This window comes from Dicentrarchus labrax, unplaced genomic scaffold (genome assembly GCF_905237075.1).
Source record: "Dicentrarchus labrax unplaced genomic scaffold, dlabrax2021, whole genome shotgun sequence".
NCBI lineage: Eukaryota > Metazoa > Chordata > Actinopteri > Moronidae > Dicentrarchus > Dicentrarchus labrax.
In genome coordinates, this window is record NW_026136714.1 from 3,528,381 (window position 1) to 3,553,375 (window position 24,995).

The 24,995-nt window shown below is 40.5% G+C and overlaps 1 protein-coding gene across 2 annotated transcripts; it reads left to right on the plus strand.

Moving 5' to 3' along the window:
• Positions 1-780: 780 nt before the first annotated feature.
• LOC127376053 (phosphatidylinositol transfer protein beta isoform) lies at positions 781-20,176 on the plus strand. 2 transcript variants are annotated; one of them, XM_051422575.1, is made up of 12 exons: positions 781-890; positions 4,514-4,544; positions 6,171-6,316; positions 6,572-6,663; positions 6,874-6,881; positions 7,014-7,088; positions 7,175-7,258; positions 11,452-11,529; positions 14,155-14,265; positions 14,570-14,692; positions 15,699-15,777; positions 17,416-20,176. In XM_051422575.1, exons 1-11 carry the CDS (start codon positions 871-873, stop codon positions 15,744-15,746), a joined length of 816 nt encoding a protein of 271 aa, XP_051278535.1. In that variant the 5' UTR covers positions 781-870; the 3' UTR covers positions 15,747-15,777; positions 17,416-20,176. The 2 variants fall into 2 exon arrangements, with proteins under 2 accessions (XP_051278535.1, XP_051278534.1); XM_051422574.1 differs by lacking the exon at positions 15,699-15,777.
• The last annotated feature ends 4,819 nt before the right edge of the window (positions 20,177-24,995 follow it).

Below are 24,995 nucleotides of genomic sequence, written 5' to 3' on the forward strand. Positions count from 1 at the left end.
TAGCAGATTGACAGTGAAGAGTTTGAAACCTATGAACAGAATAGTAATTCCTATACATTCTCTCATTGGGTTAACTTTTAGCCAGTGAAACAGTAGTGAAATTGAAACTGTCCCCAGTTTACCCCAGGTTGAGAACCACTGGGGAACAGTAGCAAAAACTACTATAATCGGAATAATCAGAATCACTTTTACTGGCACATAAAAAGAATTTGACTCCAGTTATATGTGGCTCAGACAAACAACAACAATAACATTTGTAGACAGTAAAACAATGCAGTGGTGCAGAGTGCAAAGGATGCTGAAATATATGCATGTATTTTTATGTACATGAGGTAGGTGGATATGACAGTACATACAATATACACAGCATGCATAAATGCATTTTAGTGATGATATTTGTGTTTTAAAAAGAAAACACAGTTTCAGATAGGGTTTTTGCACAGTCACAGTGTTTCTAAGTATAGTATGTATACGTTAGTGTATAGTAGATTACAGTAGATGCAAATGCCAGGCACCAGGTCCAAGGACACGTTATTATTAATAAACTGCATATTGACAACCTTTATTATGAAAGAGATAAATCTTTAAGTGATGTAGCACCTTAATAACTGATGTACTGAATATATGGCGCTGCTCGATTTATAATAGGCGGGTTAAAAAAAAAAAAAAAAAAAAAAAAAAAAGGCCACCTGAGCGAGATTTTATTGGTTAAAACCAAATTATAAGGTCCGACCATGCGACCCTCTGCAAATCACCGCTCACGAGGCTCGCGAAGGCGGGGTCGGCCACCGTACTCTTGCCAGCTCATGACGTCAGCGGCAATCAGCGGTCTCCGGGCAGTTACGGTAGAGTCGAGAGGAAGGAGCGACGATGGTCCTCATCAAGGAGTAGTAAGTGCGATGTTTCTGCCTAAACTGTTGGGTGAGGGGGGGGGGAGTTTGTTTTTACATAAGTGACGCTACCGCCTCGTTTAGTTACGGAGTCGGTTCGGTAGTTTTGCGGTAGTTTTGCGGTAGTTTACCGACGGTTGGGCACTTAATGCAAACTTTCCAAGCTTGCCTCAGTGTGTGTGTGTGTGTGTGTGTGTGTGTGTGTGTGTGTGTGTGTGTGTGTGTGTGTGTGTGTGTGTGTGTGTGTGTGTGTGTGTGTGTGTGTGTGTGTGTGTGTGTGTGTGTGTGTGTGTGTCGGACACACGAGGGACGGGTGGGATTGTCGGGCTGCTGTGGCCTACCGGCTTTGACAGCGGTATGGCGGTGTGTGACAGCTGCTGTTGGGCTACACTTTCTCACACACTCCCGTTAAGTAGCTGGCTCCCTAAACGAGTCAGTGTTTTTTTAAAAAGATAAGAGTTCCGGAATTTGTGCTTTTTTTTTTTTTTATTTATTTATTTTTTTTTAAGCTGTAAAACTTAAACTAACTTGAAGCTACGAGTTAGCTCACGATTTGCTAATGCTAGCTGCCCTGAACGTAACTTAACTTGAATGAGGAAATCAGCAAGCGCTGCTGCTGTTATCTGTGCTGCATTGACACCTAAAGTCGTGTCGGCGCCAGCTAATCTTACATAAGATAAGATACTTTGATTAACAGGTGGATTCGGTGCTTATTTTCTCATGTCGAGCCCAGCTATTGCGAGCAACTAACGCTAGCTTTCTGGCGGCGGTAGTGTTTAGGTTACGGCAGCTAGCTGTTGCTGTTAGCTGTCTGAGTCATGAAGTTGGATCAAAAGATGTTCGTGTTGACATTAAAGGCTGCCAGTGTTTAACTCTGGTGATCCATCAGTAAAGGAATTGGTGCGTTTTGATCTTCAGGGCAGGAAGTTTAATTAAAATAAAGAGAACATCATGATTATATTTATATTTAGTGAGTCTTTGACTAATATTCCCTCTTTTAATGGGAATATATTCTGCTCAAATGACATTAGCTGATACATTTAAATGAGATAAAGTACTGTAGCACAGGTAGTGGACCCTGGTTTAACTAATTGCTTACACTAGAGTATAATCTAGACAAATACCGGCAAACCTTATTAACAAAGTTTTAAAACAAGTCCCATGTCTGGTTAATGCCTTTCATTTACTTTGACTAAATTTTAAATAGTTTTAGATTAGTACCATCATGTGGGTCATTCCCAATACCGCGTTAATCCCTCTCTTAAACAACTAAGTCGTTATTTATATGGATACTAACCAGGCCATCTAAAAGACATGCTCGCATTGTGAAACGAATATTCTACCCTAATTATCCAGAAACAATTGTACACCTGCTCTACATGTGTTGTTTGCCTCGTGTCTTTGTCCACTTTGACTCAGTAGGGTTGAAACATTTGTCTGTTTGCACAGTTAAAGGCAGTGAATTTATCAGTGTGCTCCAGTCCTCCTTTGTTCTCTCTAAGGTTGCTGTCCTTGAACTGAAAGGCCCCTGATACAGCAGCGTTTTGCTTTGGTGGCGAATCCTGTTCCTACTAGCAGCATTTTCTGATTGGTCAACACCATTCAGACACTGAAAATGAAACTTGAGGTTAAGATAACTCTACACAACTGACATTTACTCTTCACCTGTTCATGGTACCTGTCCGTCTTCTCTCTTCACCTCATGTTTAGTTAAGCATTTACTTGATAATTTCGACTAATGGATCATATCACATCATATTTTTTTTCCCCCAATACCCGTTGCAGTGATTTTGTCCAGTGTCCTTCAGATAAATGGAGTATCAGATTCGCACATCCCTAGTTTTAACACCTTGTTCTTCACTTGGATTTGAGGAGTGGAAGCATGGACGGACTGACGAGGTTTGCCGGTTTTATTCTGTACTCTACAGAAATTCAGAAACTCTGGCATGAAACAGTTTAGAGCTGCGTAAAACCGTGTTACCGCAGTATCCAATACCATAAATATTTCACTGCATTACTTAAAACGTTATGAATACACTTGTATGGCCGTAATCCCCTCAAAGCGCATGTGAGGTAAGCAGAAAAAGAGTAATTCTGAAGTTGCCTTAACCTGCACTCATGCAAGGGATCACTCACCAGCTTACTGAGTGTAGATCGGGTCTACATGCCTCCACATACATGTAATGTTCTTCAAAAGTGCTGTAGCAGAAGCCCTGCATCCTTTTTAAAGGGCTTTTACAATTTTAAATTTGAGAACCATCACGATGTACCCCGTGCTCTCGATTGTGTTCAAAGTCAACATCACTCATCTCAAGGCCTTGCTTTGAAGTTGTCAGTGGTCTTCGTACAGCCTGGAGAGATAAAACGTTGTCACTGGATGTTATGGATTAACCTCATTTCTCCTCAAGTTGATATAATAGTGTTAATTCTGGTCAAAATGAAAATTCTCATAGAGCACATGGGTAGGAAAAAAAAAAGAATTGCTGTGCAAAGATATGTCTTGCTAATGCATTGAGACAACTTCCTCTGCCTACTGTTTTTTTACTCTTGCACTCTGTGGTTAGTGGTCATTGACTGAAGCTTCATGTTCATCAGAGTAAATGATGCAATTGCTTTAGGCACAGCACACCACGCCCTGAAGTAGCAGTCTGTTGGGACATGAACAAAAAAGTTGCTGCTAGGCGATGGCCTAAAAATATAATCTCAGATTTTTTTCACACCACACCTGATTTTTACAATTTTAGTATTTTTTAATATTTTTTTATTTATTTTTTTTTGGTAAATAAACTACAAAATGCAATATCTTTGCAAATGTGAAATGCCACCGCATCTATAATGTCTTATCACTGGGGCCCCTTCTTCTTGCCATTTTTGCACTGATTTTAAAATCAGCTCTAGTTACAGCATATATTTACCATGCACAAAGTAAATACTGACATGTGGCTATCTCATGTAATAAAGATTCAGGTATTATTGCTGTACAGCTGTACCTTCTGCGACTGGTCTGTACAAAACATTTGTAGTTTTTTTTGTAAGCAATGTTTTTGGCCCAAAATGGTTCAGTGCTTACATTTTCCTTTCCTCCTCTTTCTCCCTCACACCTCTTTTCATTGGCATTTTCTTTATCCCTTGACCATAACCAATCTCAGCTTTACTCAGCTCTAACTGTTCCTCTTTGGTCTTGGGATGGGCTCCTCATCTGACTGAAGCCAGCAGTGTGTCAGACTGGGCAGTAGTAGTAGTTTTTATATCAGGAAGAGTGACCAAGACTGGCTTCCTGTTTAGCAGCGAGAAGGTTTCTGTTTATTGCTGAGGTGATTTCTAATGCCAGGATGGAGCGTGCATTGCTGTGGCATGACTGCTTCTTCTGCAGTGGTTATTTTTTCCTTTTCCATTTAATACGTTTTTGAATGTTCATGTTCTATACATTATAAGTAAATTTGAATTATGTGTTTCTGCACCTTCCGTGAGTTAACACTATTTTTTGGAGGAAATGCTATACTTGTTGTTATGAGCTTGTTCACTTTAAAGTTGAAGTTCATTTGGCAGAATTGCTTATTGAGCAGTGTCTTTTAAGAAACAAGTGTTGTGTGAATGTTACCACACTTCTCTTTCTTTTGCAGCCGTGTGGTTTTACCCTGTAGTGTTGAGGAGGTGAGTAATCTCTTTTAGTCTCCCTTATTCTTATTCTCATTATTCTTATTTTATTTATTTTTGATAAAATGAGGAAGGCTGTGAAAAGTGTTAATTTTATTTTCATTTTAGAGCCTCTGGGTTCTAGCTAATGTCTTTTAAATGTCTTTAATCATTATGAATGACGACAAACTAAGCTCAAGTGTAGAGGAGTCACTCTTACAAGACAATAATTTTTAAATAAAGAAATATATATTAATGAATTGGTTAATTATTTAATATTTGTTTCAGTTCCGCTATAATATTGACAGACCTTTTTATACTTGAACCCCAATTAATTTCCTCTGTTCTTCTGCAGTAGAACCCCAGTCGCTTATTTTGGCTTAAAATGTGTCCCAGACTTGGTGGTTTATAGGAATTCCAACAAGTCTCTGCAATGCACCTTTCTTAAAGATAATTGCGTTACCCACACAAAGAGTAAAGGCAGTAAATAATGAATGCACTACTATCTTATCATCTCCAGTGTTTGGCTTCTGGATGCAAGTTAAGGCAGCACTGTCTTATCCCAAAAAAAACCACAATTTGTAATTCTTGTGTTTGTTTTACAAGAGCAGGATTAGTTCCCTGTGTTTATAAATGCTTATGTCATCAATCCCAGACTCCCCGCTGCCTTATAGGGTAATGCAATCTCTTGGCATTTTAAAGCTCATTCGAAATAATTGAAAAATAAGTGTTCTCTTTAAGGGGAGAAACACTAACAAGAGCTCTTATAGCTGAAATGTAAGCAAACATCCACCCTTGGGTTGCTCATACATCATAACACAAGACACAAGTTCATTCAGCCTGCAGCATGTGGGATAGACTGAAAGTTTGAAATGCAAATAGACTGTCTGGATTATGGCTACTCTTCATTTTGTTGTGATTTGGTAAGACAGCAACATAATTGAGGTCGGGGGGGGAACCCTTGCTCCCACACCACAGGTCTGACACAAACTTATTTGACTATTGGAGTAGTTTTTGTTGGCACGTTATTTAATTCAGCAATCTATTAGAGTGACAGCAGGACCGTAACGCATCTTACTAAATTTATGTTGGCTCATTTGCTCAATTTATAACACAAACAAATGATAAATGCTGCGTCTCTGTAATCACAACATAAGCATACGACACAACATAGGGCTGTAATCCAACAGTTGTTCCCCACAAGAGGTCCCAAGATAAATCTGGAGGGTCTCAAGATGTTTAAAAGAATGGGTATTTAAAAAAATATATTTTTACAATACAACATACTTCAACCTCTTCAGGCCTCTAAAATCCTTCAAATTACTTTTTTTTTTTTTTTTTTGGATGAACTGGTAATGTCTGCAGTAAGACTAATGCTGATGATGTGGTAGACATTACGTATAACTGAAATTACTGACATGGAGAATAATTCTGGTTTATGTTCAACATGCAGGTTGTAATAAAATAAAAAAAAACTTGTATAATTGGTGAACTGCAAATGCTGTAGTTGTTCCAGGACAAACAAAAGTCAGGACACAAACTTCCTCACCGAACCAAACATTACATTTATTTAGCTAGTTAGTTTAGACCAGTTTATGGTTTATATTCTGGGTATATTGTGACTGATATGGTTTTGTGTTACAGTATCAAGTGGGGCAGCTGTTCTCAGTGGCTGAAGCAAGTAAAAATGAGACGGGTGGTGGTGAGGGCATTGAGGTACTCAAAAATGAGCCCTACGAAAAAGACGGCGAGAAAGGACAGTACACACACAAAATCTACCACCTAAAGAGGTATGTGCCTTTTTTATTTTCTCCTACCCCTTCTCAATCTGATTATTTGATCCCATAATTGCCTTTCTACGGTGTAGTAGCACTGGACTACCAGGCAGTGGCAGCATTGTCTTTGTTGTGAAGTTTTCCAGTTTGATCATTTTCCACCTACACACAATCTTTCCTCTAGAACTTCGAATAACTGAGGGAATATTTCTTCCTTCTCCCTTTCTCCACCTAAATTCACCTATTCCACCGTCTTTCCCCACCTTACAGTAAAGTCCCAGGGTTTGTCAAGCTCTTAGCCCCTGAAGGCGCCCTTGTATTCCATGAAAAAGCCTGGAATGCCTACCCCTACTGCAGAACCAGTGAGTCCCCCTCCCCATATCTTTCCCTTTGCTTTGTCCTGAAGCCTGTATCCCTCTCTATGGTTAAATACACTGGTGTTATTTGCATCATGTCTCTGTATTTTCTGTCACTGTCAATTTGTAGTGTTTATTTGATTGTATATGTATGTAATGGTGTTTGTTTGTTTTTTTTTTCTTTCCCTTTTCTCCTCATGCCTAACCTTGGTCCAGTTGTGACGGTATGTAGCCTTTAGATTTTTTTTTTTCTTCTATTTTTTTTTAAATCATCAAAATATTAAGGTTTTACGCATGCTAAATATACTTTCTGTACATTTAGATCTGAAATATCCTCTCCTGACTCTTCTTTCCAGAATGAGTATATGAAAGACAATTTCTTCATTAATATTGAGACATGGCACAAACCAGACCTTGGAACACAAGAAAATGTGAGTAACATCTACATCCAATGAAGCAAATGTAGCAACAGATTTTAGTTTGTGTACTCTTCTGACATTTGTGCTTTGTTTTTCAGGTGCACAAACTAGACAACTACACATGGCAGAATGTATCTGTTGTGCCCATTGACATTACAGACAGAAGTCAAGTGTCTGCTGCTGTAAGTAGAAACTCTTCTGGCACACTTCCAGTACAAGATGAAAACAGTTTGGCGCCTTCATGTGGTCATCTGTGATCATTACCAAGCTATCTTCCAACCCCAATCCATTTCACTTAAGGAATGTTCAAATAGGTGTTAATTATTCATTTTTAATCATTTCATCATTTCATTTGACTCTACATATTTTTTAAAGTTTTTAAATTTTCTTTTAGGAACTTCAGTTAATTAACAGAAGTATGGGTTACAAGTACAACTGGGATGATTTTGGAGTATCAATTAATAGGAATAAAATAAATATTTTCACATTTATCTATTCATCTATATGTCAGAAAATGGAAAAACAAGCCCTTCACAAATTGTCAGAACCTAAGCTGACGTCATTCAGTTGCTAGTTCGTTTTTATTTTTATTTTTTAGAACAACATTAAAAAAAAACACTCAGTGTTAGTAGTATATTAATTGTTGTTTATTACTTTACTGTTGATGGATTGATTGATTAATTAATTCCACCCCTATGTTGCACCTTTTGCTGCACTGGAATAAACCTTTCTGACTGACTGTGCATTGCAAGAACTGACATTTTAACAATTTAATACATCAGAAAATCACATTAGACTGGTGTCTAACTGATTGTTTTAATGATGTCATTATGTTTTGAATGAATGTGAATTATTAACATTTGGGGGCCATTTGCATTAACCATCACCAGCTTGAAATCTTTGCATTTAGAGACAAAGGGTGTAATGGTACACAGTTAGATATGTACCTTTGGTTTTTGGGGTCATGGTTCAGTGAAATTTTGAAAAATTTAAATATTAGCTCATTAGTTCTATTCAATTCTTATTGTAACAATTACTGCACTCAAATACTGACAATGTCAATAATTCTCCATTGCACAATCTGACCTGTTAACTCTGAACAACTGCAGCTCCAGTATGCAACTTATAGAAGTTTGATGTAGAAACTTGAAGCTTTAGAGTTCACATACACTGAGAATGAACTTTACAGTAAAGTAGGAGACATCTTGTGTCCAGCATGAAAACAAAAAAAAGTCACATAATTTGTATATTCCAGTCCTTCCAGAAAAGTTTTTTTGTGATTGTTGCGGGCAAAAAGCCGTGATTATGCGGCACGTTTTCTTAAAAAATGCGATGGAATATGCAGGATATTTATGCAATTTTATGCGATGAAATTGTGGGAACTTGCAAAAACTGCGGTTTGATGAAAAAAATTTCACTAGGCTACTACCTGAATGTAAAGAGTCATTTCTTATTACTTCCTATGATAAGCAAGCATACTACATCACAGAAAGTGCTGGGAATATTTAAGTTCTCATCTTGTTTTATTTCAGACCTTAATAAACACATGGCTCAAACTTACAAAAAAAAGATGAGTCAAACAAGTTCTGTAGCTTTACAAAAGGAATATGCTCCAACTTCTGTAAAAATGAATAAATAAAATGTAAAAAAATAAAATGTGTGCTTCCTGTTTTACAGAGGTAGCTAGTGCTTCCAATGCACAAAGTGCAATCTCTTACTGTAACGTAAATTTACATACTACTAATATACATACAACTGTAAGGTTTTTGAAACTAGTAGGATTTAACCCACTGGTAACAAAAATGTGCAATCTTACAACTGTAAAGTTTTGTTGGCAAATGAGACTGATTTGCGGGGTTCATCATGGCTTCATTGTGGGGTTTGCAGCTTTTTGATGATGTTCACGTCGTGTAATTACGTCACTTCATAACGTTCCAATGGCAACAGGGGAAAATGGCTGCTCTTGTGTGAAGTAAACGCAACATTTTTCAACTTTCTGCTAAGAGAGATGTGACTTTTTTGCAACGAAAATGCGGGGGTTATGAAATCATGCAAGTCCTGCATATCTTGCGCGGAAATTGGCAATTTATGCGGCGAAAGTACGGCGTATTTGAAAAAATGCAGCCCCCGCATAAATATGCGGACTTTGGCTGATTATGCATTGAATTATGCGATCGCATAATCACGTTTTTCTGGAGGGACTGCTATTCATAGATTCTGGTGGTTAGAAAGAGTAGATACCCTTTTTAAGGATTTATTTTGCAGAAAAAACATATCAGACACACATTATTGTTCCAAGCAGACTATTTGTACATAAGTCTTAATACATGTCTGCAGGGTACCTTTTTAAAATGCACACGTAAGGACACATTAGAGTGTGGCTCAAATCTATGCTTAAATCTTGTATGTTCTATATGGTTGTATATCTGCAGCGATAAACCTCCTATAAAATGAGTTGTTACTTTGGCACAGTCTGTATCTGCAGCTGCCAGTCTGTTTTTGTCTTGTTCTGCTAATTGTCACATTCAGGTGATGCCGTTGTAAATTACACATTTGAAGTGTTAACACAGAAATACCCAACTTTAATTATACTATGTCAGCATACAGTGTGACATTAGCTGCTGCCCATTGAGCTTGACTCACCCGGCTAAGCCAACGAGCATGCTACAGTTGATAGACAACAGCTGGTGTACTGCCAAAACTTTCCAGGTAAAAATCGCACTGTAGAATTTCTGAAATAGTAGACATAAATAGGCAATTTTTTCAGTACTTGTTTGGGTCACAAGGTGTATCAAACTGAGGCACTCGAATTTTGGGACAAATACACATTCTATTACACCCCTATTGGAAAGTATGCACACCGTTTGAGCATCCAAAGATTGCCTCAATAAGATTTCAAATATGAGTTTTTAATACTCCATTTGGAATCTCTGAAATCTTATTTGAAGATGTTGCACGTTATTGCTGTTATTTGACATCGCATTGCCTCATTTCACTGTGGCACTGTGTGTGTGTGTATGTGTGGCTATTTGGCTGAGGTGTGTGTGTGTGTGTGTGTGTGTGTGTGTGTGTGTGTGTGTGTGTGTATATGTGTGTGTGTGTACGTGTTTGTTTGCGGTGGGTAGTTAACGAGGCGGAGGTGTTTGCCTTGCTGGAGGAGTGTGTTGTGTCTGAGGACCCTATCAGCCCTCAGCCTCAGGCATGGCTGCAGGGCCTGGGGCGTACCGCCAGCACAGATGAGTTTGTTAGTGTAATTAAAGCTCACAGTGCTTCGTATGCCGGAACTAGACAAATACACACATGACACAAACACACTTGCACTCTAACACACACTCTTTTACTTGAGGAGTAGGTCCTTTTCGTCTACCACGGCATATCGATTCACAGACCTCATTAGTGCAGCACAGTGTATTGTTATAGTGACGGAGCTCTCAGCATTAAAACAGCCAAATTATTGTGTGTGTGTGTGTGTGTGTGTGTGTGTGTGTGTGTGTACGCACGCAGGGGTGGGTTTCTATCTTTTTCCACTCGTTTGGCACCCTCCTGTTGGCCGATAGCCCTGAAAAGTAGCTTTTAGCTGCAGGCGCATCATGATTTATTTAAAATTGCTGGGCCCTTGAGCTGTTGATAATTTGAAAGCCATTTCATTTATTTGTATTTTTATTTCTCTTGCCGGTTTTATGAAGTCAACTTTGTCATGTGCATGGCATATGTGCTCAGTATTGCTAAGTGTTTTTCTATATGTTTGGAGTGCTGTCGTAGCTGTACTTGGGCTCTCACACACACATACTTTGATGTGCATTAACACAAGCGCTCATCAGCACACATGCAGGTAGATGTAGGCACATTCGTTTATGTGATCTGGCACCAATGTCACCCTAATTAAACAGATGTTGCTGTTGGCATCAACGCCCCATAGACGCTCTTTAATCTGCGAGCCACTTAAGGCTGAGTTGTGTTCTGGTCTTGCTGCATGACATTATCTCCAGGGGGTGGCGGGTTTTGGAGAATGAGTGCGGTACTCTTTGGCCTTACAGTGGCAGCGACTGCTGTGCTGCTTAGTTTGGAGCACAGTTGGTGAACAGTTGTGTAGGACACACAAACCACCACACCAATGCTTTAACCTACTGAATTCCATAATGAAATGAAACTTTCTTTGGTTTTGTGCTTTGTTTTAGAAAATTGTACTAAAAAAAAAACCATTTCAGAAATTGGAAAAAACTTTCCAGATTTCTTAAAGCATCTGTTTATTGCTCAATTCATGGTGTAGCAGTTTTCATGTATAAACATTTAAATTAGTAGTTCAGATTGCTGTTTGTGTCTAAATATAATGTGCTATGTATTGTATTAATTATATAAATTCTTCTCACTGTAGGACTACAAGCCAGATGAGGACCCAGCCAAGTTCAAGTCAGTTAAGACTGGCAGAGGACCCCTTGGGCCCTCCTGGAAGGTAATGCCCTTGTTAGCTGTGCAAATGATCACATTCACACACAAATGGCAATTAATGTCACAGGAGACTAAACAAAGATTCAGCCCATGTTTGACCCTGTATACCAGACTATTTAAAGGGTGTATGTCCATGGTCATATGACCTGGGTCGACAGCTGTAGTTTCACATTTTCCGCTGTTATAATTGCACAAGACTTAATAATTCTGTACATACAATTTCTGAGGAACTAAATAAAGCTTGTAATAATAAAATGGAAAGAATATGGAACGTCTGTAAATCTGTCTAGTGCAGGCTGTCCTCCCCACAGAGGCCTATGCCAACTCTGAAGAAGCTCCAGGGTTCGGTGGCTGGGATGGGAGACACTGCATACAACAGTTGTTGGAGAAACCCACAGAAAACAGAAAAAGCACTGTTGAAAACAAAACACATGACATTTTGGCTGGTGTTGCCAGATGTTATGTGAGCTTTTTGTGTGGTGTTGTTGATGGCAGCAGCAGCAGCATCATGCTGTGAAGATGCTCCTCTGCAGCAGATCTTGGAGAGCTTATATGAAGATAAGAGGGTAAAATGAGTGCAGCAAAAGACAGGGAATCTTTGAGGAAAACCTGCTGCAGTCTGAAAGAGAACTGCTATTTGGGAGAAGATTTATTTTCCAGCAAGACAACAACCCCAAAATAAAGCCAAAGCTTCTCTGGAAATGCCTAAAAACAACAATGTTGATGTCTTGGAGTTACAGAGTCAGAGTCCAGACCTCAATCCAATCAAGAAGTTGTGGCTGGACTTGAAAAATGCTTTTCACTCGCGGTCCCTAGGCAACTTGACAGTGCATGAGCAGGAAGAATGGAGAGAAATTGCAGTATCCAGATGTGCAAAGCTGATGCAGACCTATTTACGTGGACCCAAGTCTGTAGACTTGAAATGAATATACCACTACTACATTTGACATGAAATTGGTTACAGATCTTGTTTTATATATATATATTTAGATCCATAAGAGATTTTTCCACACCATCACCACATTGCCTGTAATAATCAGAATAGCTCTGCGTACAGGAGAGCACAGGGCTGGAGGAAGGCTAGATGGGGTCTGCAGGACTGTAAAGCTGCAATTTGATGATGACAAATCACCTCATTCTCAGCTCTAATTGGATGTAATAAAAATTTCTAGTCACCAGGTCAGATAAAGGCTCTACTCTGAGCTCAGTCTGCCAGACTTTGTATGTGACAGCAGATGAAGACAGAAATTGGAAACACTGTAAATGGACATTGATTGTAAATTCGACAAGCAGCAGTTCTGTTTAAAGACTGATGCACTTTTGATAGAAAGTAATAAGTCAATAAGACGTAGCTCATCCACACGGAGAAACTTTGTCAAGAGTTTTGTTGCTTTCCCCTCTAAACCCTGTTGTACCCTGCAGCCTCACAAATGGGTCCTGCTCACTGTTGGAGCACTGAGGATTTCTATTCTGCTGTGGAGCCCTCAAAGTTCACCATGGGAAACTTTCCTCTGCTTCAAGAATATTTGCAGAACAAAGGCAGCCAAACAGCTTTAAAAAGTGTGAATAAAGAAGCACAACTTTTTATTTTGTGTTTTTAATTAGATCACTTTCCCGTCCGCTGTGGACATGGAAAAAGACTGTTTTTGAAAAGGTGAAAAAAAAGTGGTTATGTGACAACAGAGGCACAATTTCTGCCAGCTTCTCAGAGCAATAAAACTCTTGTCTATCTCTGCATGCACACATGCTTGCATATCGGTACCCTTTGTATTTCTGAAAACTTCTGCTCCTTTGAGTGGGGCACAGAGAGGGAGAGAAGAAATGTCACCGTAAGTGTTTTGATGTAGAATCCGTTTCATGTGAAGTTCTCCTTTAGCGATGACAACTTTTCTAAACCCACTGCAAATTTAGAAATGTTTCTCATTTCCCCTCTCTCGCTCCCCTCCATGATCGTGGCATCAAACGGCAGTGGGATGAGGGTGATTGAGGCGGGTCTGTGGCATTTTCTCTTGGAATGCCGAGCCAGAATGAAGTGATTAATTAAACAGGTGTTCTCGGAGGGAGAGTATGTGTGTTCTGGGGGCGAGCAGGTCCTAGGTGTTAATAATGTAACCAGCTTTGCACCGCGACACCCTTATCGCTTTGCGAGCACCGTTTTATCTGCCTTCCGTGGCCACAAAGGCATGCCTGTCGGGAACGGTGTCGCTGTCAGGGCGGAGGCAGAGAAATGGTCCCTTCATCTGGAGTTTATCCACTTTGCTCTGCCCTAGCCCCCCTCCTCCTTTTCTTCTCTTCTTCAGAGGGAGGCAGAGTGCAAGCAGCGGATGGATTTAGAAAGTGTGTTGTAGATTAGGGCACTTTTATCTGTGCACAGCACATCTTCATATTGATAATTATTTCAGCAAGCTCCATACCCAAAGCATTATGTATTAATGATTTTTAGCTTTGAATGCAGCCAAGATTAGTCTAAAATAATATTCTCTCAGCCTTCTGCTGTTTTTACGATTATTCTGTCATTGAAAAGTTTCTCTCAAGTTTTCACTCTGTTATTTATTCTGATACTGCGCTTTACAAAGTGATGGGTTGTAAGTCTAGTCTTGTCATTCTTTTGCTGTTCTTCTCCTGACAGAGAGAGCTGGTTAGTAAGACTGACTGCCCAAGGATGTGTGCCTACAAACTGGTCACAGTCAAGTTCAAGTGGTGGGGCCTGCAGACCAAAGTGGAGAACTTCATCCATGAGGTTAGAGTGACGAGTTCACACAGTCTTCTTTGCTCACATGTTGTTCTCGGCCTCTGAGAGTTCTTGACTGTTTGTTTGATTGACCAAGACTAGTGCTGGGTTATTGAGTGCTATTCTATCATGATGATATATGTGATATTGTGTGTTTTTTGTGGGATTAATGTTATGTCATTTTACATATCATCTTCTTTCGCATATTTTTAACATGCATATTTAAAAATACTAATATATAATTATTAATATTATGATACTGATTTCAACCATTTCACCCAGCCCTAACAAAGCCTACCACTGTCTCCCTCAGCAAGAGAAGAGGATCTTCACTAACTTCCACCGCCAGCTCTTCTGTTGGATTGATAAGTGGGTGGAGCTGACTATGGATGATATCCGGCGGATGGAGGCAGAGACGCAGAAGGAGCTGGATGAGGTGAGTGCATTTTTATTCATCCTTATTTCGCCATGAAGGTCCCTTTTTTTAGAATGGTCAGACAGCAGCATAAGCAGCTTCACATAAAGAAAACAATGTTAGGTGTCAGGACACATGCAGTACAGTCAAGGTGCATAAGAAATAAAAATATCCCATCATTAAAAGAATGCCATGTGCATATGATGTACGTTTTAGTCAGCGATTGGCTTTGTGCGTAGAACTGTGCCCAACGTCAAGTGTGAATGTTTAAGTTGAATGGACAAGGAGCATGCTAGCAGGATAAAGCCGGTCGCCAGCTGGAAGAAATTCTGTTTTTAATTTGGAATTGATTAACCTTTTTATTACTGTATATTTGAACCCAAATGCTCCTGATTGACTGAACAATTCTTAGCTTCATACTTCCATCTCTTCCATGTCTGAATGTCTGAATATTCCTTTTTGCCATTTTCCCCACTGCATGATTTGCTGTCCATTGAAAGTGTATCTTCTAATCCTTTCAAATATTTTGTGTTAAATCATAACGTTGTACTGTACTGCCATTAATATTTATGATTATTTCATACCTTGCATCCTAAATGAAAACATTTGGTGGGCAGCAGAAAGTGGATTTTAACATTAATGTTGTGCTTTTGTGTACTTTTTCATATCCCGATCATAATAACTACTGCGCTGATGAAATATGAAGTATTCAGAATATTGAAATGGAACCGAGGGATATTGATATCGACATCGACCAATTTCCAGATTAACACCACTCTATCACTGGCTTCCCAAAGAGTAACATATCAATTTAGCATGCTTTTCTCTGTTGACATTTTGTAGCACAAATATGACTTCCCTTGACCCCCATTGTATTTCTGAATACGTCTTGAAATGCATAATTAACAAATGAAAGAAACCAAATCAACATTCTATAAAGCTTTTCTATGGTGGCCTAGTCCTAGCTGCCCCCACTGGCTTTCTAATCCCCATTTCTGTGCTTTGCTGTATTTTCATTTTCGTCTAGATGCGTAAGAGAGGCTCTGTGCGAGGTACAAGGGCTGCAGATGAGTAGCCAGGCCAGGTGTAGCTCTGAGTTTTGCTGTGTAAGTTCTCACTGATGAAGGCCTGTCTCTTTTGATGCTTTCACTGCTCCCTGTGGGTTTCTGTGTTTCTGCACACCTATCCTTCCTTCACTCTGCACTCTTTGGTGTTGTGGAAGAGCTTTTAGTCCACTAAGTCTAATTGTGCACGTGCGTGTATGCTTTCACATGCAACTCCATAGCTCACTCTGAGGTTAATGCATAACACCAGATTTCAGAGAAGTATGATGTATGTGCTAGGTCGTGGGGTGTTTTGCTGACCCAGTGAAAATCTCCTACCATGGTTTGCGTGTGTGTGTGTGTGTGTGTGTGTGCGCATGCGTGCGTGTGTGTTGTGTAGTGTAGTGTATGCGCACACACTTGTGTATGCAAGTGGCTTGTCCTCTGGATATATCCAGACCATCTGGGCAAACTTTTCTCAGAATCACACATGCTACTTTTTAAGAGGTGGCCAGCAGTTAAAAACATACACAGAAGGCCTGCTCAAGACAAGTACCTGAAATCCAGAGCCTCCCCATAGAGGAATACCAGGCAGAGAAGAAAAACAGTCCTCTTTTAAATCGCAGTCTTTAATTTCTGTGAATCACATTCTGGGTAAAACCTTACCACCGGTTTGCTCTTGGAGCTGCTCTAAATATCAGTCTGGGAGCTCTTGGCCGTACAAGGAGAAAAAGGGAGGAATCCAGGCTGGACTGGCCAAAGTGGGCCAGACTCAAACATTCCTGGCTTTCTACCAACATACAACTTTTTGTGCTTAGCCCCCCCCCCCCCTCACACATCTCGCCCAATCCAGCATGTGTTTCCCATTTTCCCTTGGAGTAAGTAAACAGGCGGGTGCCATCAAAGAGGGCTGTGGTGAGGAGGCTGACGAGGCCTGAACCTCTGGGCTCAAGGGTCAGCAGGGTCACAGTTGGACTGTATAGGACGGCACAGTCAGTGCGACGGTGGCCACAGCCTACATACACTGACATTCAGGTTCTTGACAAGACTGTGCTGGTCACTACACTTTTTTTGTCTGTATACTGGTCTGGCGCTGCTGGTGAAGAAGACTGAGGCATGAGAGAAGGAAAGGGCAAGAAGGGGGGGGGGTGCTCCTTTTTCCTCATTAACATACAAATGGAATTCTGCAGTTGAGAAGAAGTCTGTGCTGTGATTGAGAAAAAAGGGAGGGAGGATGGGGAAAAACGATGCAGAAGTGGGAGGGTGAATCCTCATGCCATTTCATCAGATCTGTCTATTCCTCTGTTTAGAGCCACTGTTAGTTTGAACTGTTCCATTAAGGTGTTCGGCTATCAGATTCTAACACTAATTGACTTTCCAAAGCCATCAGCCTCAGGGTGGGAGAATTTGAAAGTGATTCCTTTATCTACCTAGAAGACAAACAAGGGGCTTGATAAGGACTGTTGGAGCAGATTTTTAAGGAAAGGGTGAAGATTTCAGTTTGCAAAAGGAAACTTGTTGTATTTTTTTTAATGGTTTGTGATGCAAAGAGTGAAACCCAAAGTCATACATAATGAATAAAAATGAACCAGCAACCATTCATGAAGGGTTCCACTGAATGCAAGATCCACTAAACCTGCTCTCACCTGTTTAGCTTACATAAATCTAATGTGGTGTTTATTTTCCTTGGTTTCCCCACAGCTTCGCAAACGGGGTGAAGTACGAGGAACCAGTGCTGCAGACGAATGAAAAGGCAAAGGATTTTAAACACCACGATGACAACAGCGATGGAGACTGCTAAGAGGGCTCCTTTGGTGCCACTTTTTTTTTTTTTTTTTTTTTTTTACCTGAACTGATTCAGGCTGTGGAGGAGGGGGCTCTGCTACCTGCAATCAATAGAGCAGATCCCTGACTTGCACCCAATCATAGACATTCTATACACTGAGGAATTGATTTCTAGAAACCAACACGATCCTAGCTGATAAGACTTAATTTTGATCTCCTGGGCAGAGGAAGGCTAGCTATCAGCATCATGTTATTGACAACACCTAGCCTTCTGGAGAGATATGAAGAGGAGCCACTTGCAGTAGAGAATTTTTTACAAAAGCAAATTCATTGGCTTGATTCCACAGTGGCAGGTGTTGGACCAAATATTTCCTCTGTATTATTTTGATTTCCTTTTTTTTTTTTTTAATGTTATCTCCAAAACATTCCTCTAAAGATGATGCCCTCTCTGACCTCTCTTTGTCTCCTCCTTGGTTTTAACTGTACACACTGTGGCTCTGTGGTTCGCATTCCCCGGCATGAGTCTGTCTGTTTGTCATACTCGTGTTCCTTCCTGCCACAGCCTCCATTAAGAGATTACTAACACTCTTGGCGCCTTGGCCTATTGTAATCCCCCCCCAATCACCCCACCTTACCCAAAGCACTGCATCTTATTAACACTGACAATCATGCCCGTACAGGTATTCACTCTCATGCAGAATTAATAGAAAACCCACACACATGCATGTGCCACATATACATCGTGCGCATAAAGATAAATATGTGAAATCACTCTCTCACATACACGCACTCACAGGTGTGGATGCCTTTGCGGTGACTGATCTCTTAAAAGCAGGCTGGGCAGATCCATGCAAGCTTGTTCAGCTAAAGGATGTTACTTTGGAAGTGTTTACAGCTATCACAGATTTTTTTTATTTATTTTTTTCCTTTCCTCCCTCCACGCACTCCCTATTCCGAAGACATTCACACATAACATACAACACAGCATTCACCTCCCTAACAGATGTCCCCAGAGAAACACTGCACTGAAAAACAGCCACAGATGGTGCTACACCCCTCCAGCCTCTGTCACAAGCCAAACTGCACCGCACTGCTCACCCCACCTCGCCCAGCCCACCCTAGAGGCCTGTCTCGTTCGTCTGGTTCTCCGAGGTAGACCGTTTCCAAAATGCCTCTTCTTCTGCATCATTCTAGGTGTGTTTACAGATTCAGAACAGCCTTACCAGTGCCCAGCCAACACCAGCACCACACACACACTGCTTGCCTTAATGTCCGGACCTTTGTACCTATTGGACCTATTATACCTATTGTACCTCTGCTGCCAGCTATTGCTCTAGCTACCTCCCTCGTTTCTGACTGGCAATTTTCCTGACACCTAAAGGTTAGCGCTAGCTATTAGCTACTACTAGTTAGGAGTAAATCATGACAAACAGAGCTTTATGAGCAAAGTTGTTTGTGATGACTCTTCCCTTTATGCTTCCTGATGTGTGTCACAGCGCCTGAGCAAGTGCAATTCCTTCAGCAAGCAAAAAAAAAGTTGCTGCCGGAACAAAGGGCTGCAGATTTACATCTTTGCCTCAGATCAGCCGTTTGACGGATATGCCATATTAATGACTTTTCAACTCCATAGTGCACTTTCTTGCCTTAGGCTTCAGAATCATGTGGCACTGGCCTACTGTGTTACTTACTAGTGTTACATACATACATATATAAATATCTATATCTATATATCTATATATATCTATATCTATATAGATATATAGATTGGTTTCCTCATTTGATCCTCACTGGTGTTCTTTTGAGTTTTTCTGCTTTTTTTGTGGTGTGTCAATGTCTTAAATTTGGGGTTCGTTTTTAAAGATCAATTTGCATATTTTTCCGTAAAGACGTCGATGTAATGAAATACTCTGGGTTTAAAGAAACTAATGTTTTTTATTTTCAGAGGGAATGTGATCACTTCCTCAGTAATGGGTTATTGGCTTGTCCAAAGAGTGTGAATGGATTTCTGATATGTTTACATGAATTCAGCTATGGTAATATAGGAACATTTGGAATTGTCTGAGGCAACGGTTTTCATAACAACAAAGTCTTCTCAGGTGAACAACACACAGGATCTTTTTGATATTGTTACTCATCAGTTGCCCCAAACACTTCCTTTTGCCATTCCGTATCCTTTGTCTGTGGGGAATTTGGTAATACAGTTTAAACACAACGGGAAGTGGTTGTATTGTAGCCTGTTCTAGCGCAGTATATGCCCTTTGTTACTGTACTGGATTTGTATGCGTATGTCTCAAAGAGTGAAAAGTGTGAAACAATTGGTCCTCAGTGTAATCAATCTCTCCAAGTCTATCTCAATGATTCCTGCTGTCTGTTAAATAGAGAACCCAGTAGCTAAAGAGAACAACTTAAATCAATGGTTTACCATCTGTCAAGACGATGCAGGGGAGAGGAAGTATTCACTAAGCAACTGTACAGTCTTATCCTAATTTATGAAATCTACAACTGTTAATTTCTGAACTGCTTGCTTTTAAATGTTTCTGATCAGCTTTTGAAATTCAGGGGACATGGTAATGAATGTATTACATTTTGTGCCTTTTCTTTCTGTAGATCTTTTTGTGTGCCATTAAGTCTACATATTGTACCTAAATATCAAATAAATTTTTGTCTGGAAAATACATTTCAGATTGTGCTTCTGTTGTCTGATAATATACAGGTGGTTGTTGGAGATTGAAGCTTAAATCGAAGGGGTTGCAGTCAGACTCCTTTCCTTTTTATGTTTCATGTATTCCTGTTTCTTCTAGACCAGTGGGCATGTATATGTATTGGCTGACAAGATTTGTCAGTGTCCCATTTCTGTCCAAAGCCTTGGACCAGCTGATAGCAGTAGTAAGCTCATAGGAGTGCATACTAACTTGGGATCCAGTCATCTAAACATGTACAGCTTGTAAACAACTGTCTCCTAACTCAGAATAAATCTTTTAAATAATATGCAATGACATTTGAATTGAGGATGTAGGCAGAGCTTCATCTTGACTTCATTTGGAGTAGCTTAGATAAGGTCTGAGGCTTGATTAGAAGTATTAGCTCTCTACTGTAAAAGGCACATCAGATAGGATAAACATCCCTTCAGAAAAGTTTTCAGTGACTCCAGCATGGACTAGACTTTCAGTGACCTGCAGGTCAGAAGAGTCGCACAATAACAGCGGAATCCGTGCTAAAGAGCAGGAAGAGCCGCCAGTCTGCTGGCTGAGATATCCGCCTTTTTTTATTGTTTGTGGAGGAATGGTCACATGTGCGTGCTGCAAGGAAACCAGTCATATCTGCCCCAGAACAAGCGAATAATGCTGTTTCTAAAAGCGGAGATGGGCAGACTCGCCCACACACCTCCTGTTAAGTGGCAGCTCACAGTAGTCTACAGTAGGCATGCATCCATCCATCCATGTGTCTCCCTCCTTGAGAAGATGAAGGGACATGTCATGAGTGAGCCCCTGTCATTTAAATAGATGAGGCAACAGATGAAGAGAAGAAATGAATCTCAAAGGGAGGCTCAAGACTTGACACAGCAGGACATCCAGGCATGTTGCCGAAGAAAGACTCGATGTTCAGAGCTAAAAACAGTTTGTGATAGCCAGAACAGCCAGCTTATTGCCTTAATACGTACGCAGAAGTAACAATATTCTTAAATGTGTCAAAATGAATAGAAAAAGAGCTGCAGTGCTGTTTGTTGCACCACATGGCTGCATTTCCTGCTACAAGATGACACGCTGGGATGAGAGAGTCTCTTTTTGGAGGAAGTGGCAGGGTGAAGATATAGCTCCAAGTCTGGTACACCCCTGCCATGTTTGTGTACAGTATGTGAACTTCCCCTGGGGCCAGATTTGCTCAGGGACTGCAGGTTTTCTTGGAGAGGAAGGTTATTTTTGGCTTAACATGGGTTGCCAGTGATGTCACGAGTGTTTCCTCATCCTCCGGGCTCGGGTCAAGTTTAGCCCCAGAGATTCTCCTGAGTTTTCCTGTTGTTCTGAGAGAGGTGGAAGAAGTGCGGAGCCAACTGACGTGGAGAGGCGGGTGGGGGGGTTGTGGGTTCTCTGTCGCATCCCTCCCCTTAATACAATGGTGCTTCTCTGGATGACAGATGCTGCTTAACCCACCCTGACCCAGGGAGTTGTGATGGCTCAGTTGAGTGACAGGCCCATAGAGGACACACTGAGGCTCCGCTCCACGCTGCCCAAACTGCACAGGACGCTGTCCCCCCCAACAAGGGAAGGAACTGTCTCTTTGGGAAACCCCCACGGTAATATATGTCTATCTGAGGAAAAGCTTAACACTGTGAATTAAGGCTAGAGAAGGGCACCCACTTCTGCTATCTTGTCCTATTGAGTAAAATATTGAGACAAATTGAGTACTAAATCACTGCCGAGAAGAGTGGTATTGTGACAGTGCTTGAAAGCCTGTAGACTGTCCATTGTCATGAAGTCGCCTCAGCAGCAGCTCTGAGCTGCATTTATCATCACTGGGGACTCAGGGGGAAAGAGACCATGCCATCGGTTTGTCATACTTAACTTGTCTGTCTCCATTCGAGTAGACTGTAGACAGAGCCAGCAGGAACTGTATCACAGGGGTATTAGTATTACAGTCAGATAGAAGACTATCTTGATTTTCTTTCCACTGTTGGGCTGCAGAATACTTCTTTCTGGTGTTGTTAATGGGGTTTTATGTTACAACGAGCCTTTATCAGTTGAGAAATGAACATGAATCCTGGTATTTCTGAGGGGGCTTCACAGAGCAGTGATGGCAACCCTGGTTATAACAGTTTGATATGCACACACTTTTGTGTTTGTCTGAGTAAAACTCAAATGATGCCACATCCAGCTGGCTCTCAGATATGGAGGCAGTTCTCTTGCAAGGTAACGCTGAGAGAAATGTGTGTTTTCTTTTAGTACAGCAGCCTTCAGAGCATCTCAACATGCCTCTCCTTCCTTCTCTTGAACACAGGTACTTTACACCATGTCTCCTTCAAAACACAACCACCGCCTATCCCTGCCTCCTCGCTCTGAGCTGCTGTCCTCTCAGCTGCAATAATTGCATATACACACCCCCAGAAAATCCCAGATATACACACATACTTCCCCGCATTCTTCAATTCCTTCTCCTGACCTGTCTCCAGCCTCCGCCCTGACTTACAGCCTTCTCCTATGGGTGCAGGTGGGCATATAGCCTGCTTCTGTGAGTAGTATAATAATAATATCTGATTATATTTGAAAATGTATTGTGGAAAATCATACATAGACATTATTTTCCTGCTCATTTACCTCAACTGCAGCTGGTAAAGAAGAAAAGGAAACATAAGACCTTAGTTAGTGATCATTTGTTACTTAAAAAATAACCTTAAAATAACTTAAAATAACTAATTTACTGGGACAGGAGACATTTATCTGATTATTTTTCAAAATAAAACCAGTCCTTCAACACATGATTGTTTAAAAGAGAACAGATTTCACAAAGTGATAATGGATGTTTACATTTTCTGTATTTTATAGGATTTTACATGATTTACAAACAAAATATGTAAAAGAATTTTGCCATAGATTGACATTTAGAATTCAGTTCAGACGTATGCCTCATATTATTTAAAACTATTTTCTGAACGCTTCAGCATGAGGGCGGACAGCTCTCCTCCGCTCCCTCTGGCGGCCGCTAGGTGGCACTGTGTCTGTTTGGTAAAAGTCCTCTTGGTTCCCCCCCAAAGGTACAGAGCTGCCTGACACCAAATTCTCTAAATGCCCACAGTCCACATTGTCGGGAAAGGATAATATGGTGTTCTCCTTTCACCAAGGAAAATATCCATGATGGTGAATTAAAGTACATTTTGTTCATCATTCCCACATGTTTCCTATATTCTGAATGATCACAGAGTTCTTTTAATCTCTAACAAGTAGACTCCCTCTCACGTACACACATTCATGGATTCAATGTAGGATACGTTTTGGAATATTTTTTAATGTATCTTTCTTTTTGTTAAAGTGATTAGAAATTTAACATTTTTTACATGTTAAAAAAAATTCAGGAGAAGAACAAGATTTAAAGTATCCCCCCCCCAAAAAAATCACAACAGACTAAATAAGTGAAGACAAACAGATGAGTGAGCCACACACACAAACATTAAGACACACTCTGAATTACATAACAGTAGGCTAAATAAAACATCTGACATACGCCTATGCAAAACTATGGCATAACATTTAAATATATCACAAAGCAGATTATTTGTGTTAACATAATTAGGGCCACACACACACACACACATATGCTGACTTTCTTACTGGGACTTTTGTCTCACATGAACATTTAGATATGCTATTTACAATCATTTCAGGTCTTATCTTCGGTTGTTGCACCACTTAACCCCACACAGATAACCTCGGCTCTATACAGCTAATTAACCTGTTAAGCAAAACATCCTAATTCGGCCTTGGAAAAATGTCCCATTTCACAGACTATCATACTAAGAGAATGCTATTGATTATCGGAACCGAAGCCCAATATCATCCACATGATTTAGTTCAGATGGTCTTTTAAGGAGGATTTTTTTCCCCCCCTTTCTCCCCCGTTGGGAAACGGATTCACACACTGAGACTGGGGCGAGTTTGAGTGGTCACAGGGGTGAGGGTCAGTCACTTTATAGTATTAGTATAATTTATACCTTTATCCTAACATCAATATCAGCTACAGGCCACGTTTCTGTCAGCACATACCGATCAATCTACTGAGGCCAATGGATTTCACCAGTTCACTGATATTCAGTAGGATTTCAGATTCATCCCTAATTACCTAGACCTGAGAACAGCTTCCACATCCAGCCTGTGACCCCAGCATTAATGCCTGACTCGTCTCAAATGATTGTGTGTAAGTTATAAACCTAACAAACAACTGGTTGCTCGTGTAGTCGTTGGACCACAGCTCGTTATTGGTGGAACTCTATCTCAGTTAATCTCCAAGTTATTGCCTCAAATGTTTAAAACAAGTTGCAGTGGAGATACAGGTCCAGTGGAGTGCTGATGGCACTGCTCGGATCAGTGGATGCAAAAGGAGAAAAGGAGGTTGGTACATATGTGAAGAGAGAGGGAGAGAGAGAGAGAGAGAGAGAGCTGCTGTTCCAGTGGAGAATATGAGAGTTGCAGGAGTGTTGTAAACTTCAGTTCAGTGGCATAAAGAACAAAATAAATAAATAAAAAATAATCCAGTTCATCCTTAATCTTCTATCTGATGATGGGTTTTAATGTGAAGATATAGCGCTGGATGTTTTGGTCGAAACATCACATTTAAGTGAAAGTCGTTCCTAAGATCTGATTTACACACAGGCGTTTACAATCTCATTGACTCCGCGGACCACCTTAAAAGCATTTGTCCCGCCCCCTGAAGCTTTCTCCGGTCGCTCCGATTGGCTGAGACCTCATGGATGGAAGCGGCTGTAGAAATGCAAAACTTGTTGCTGG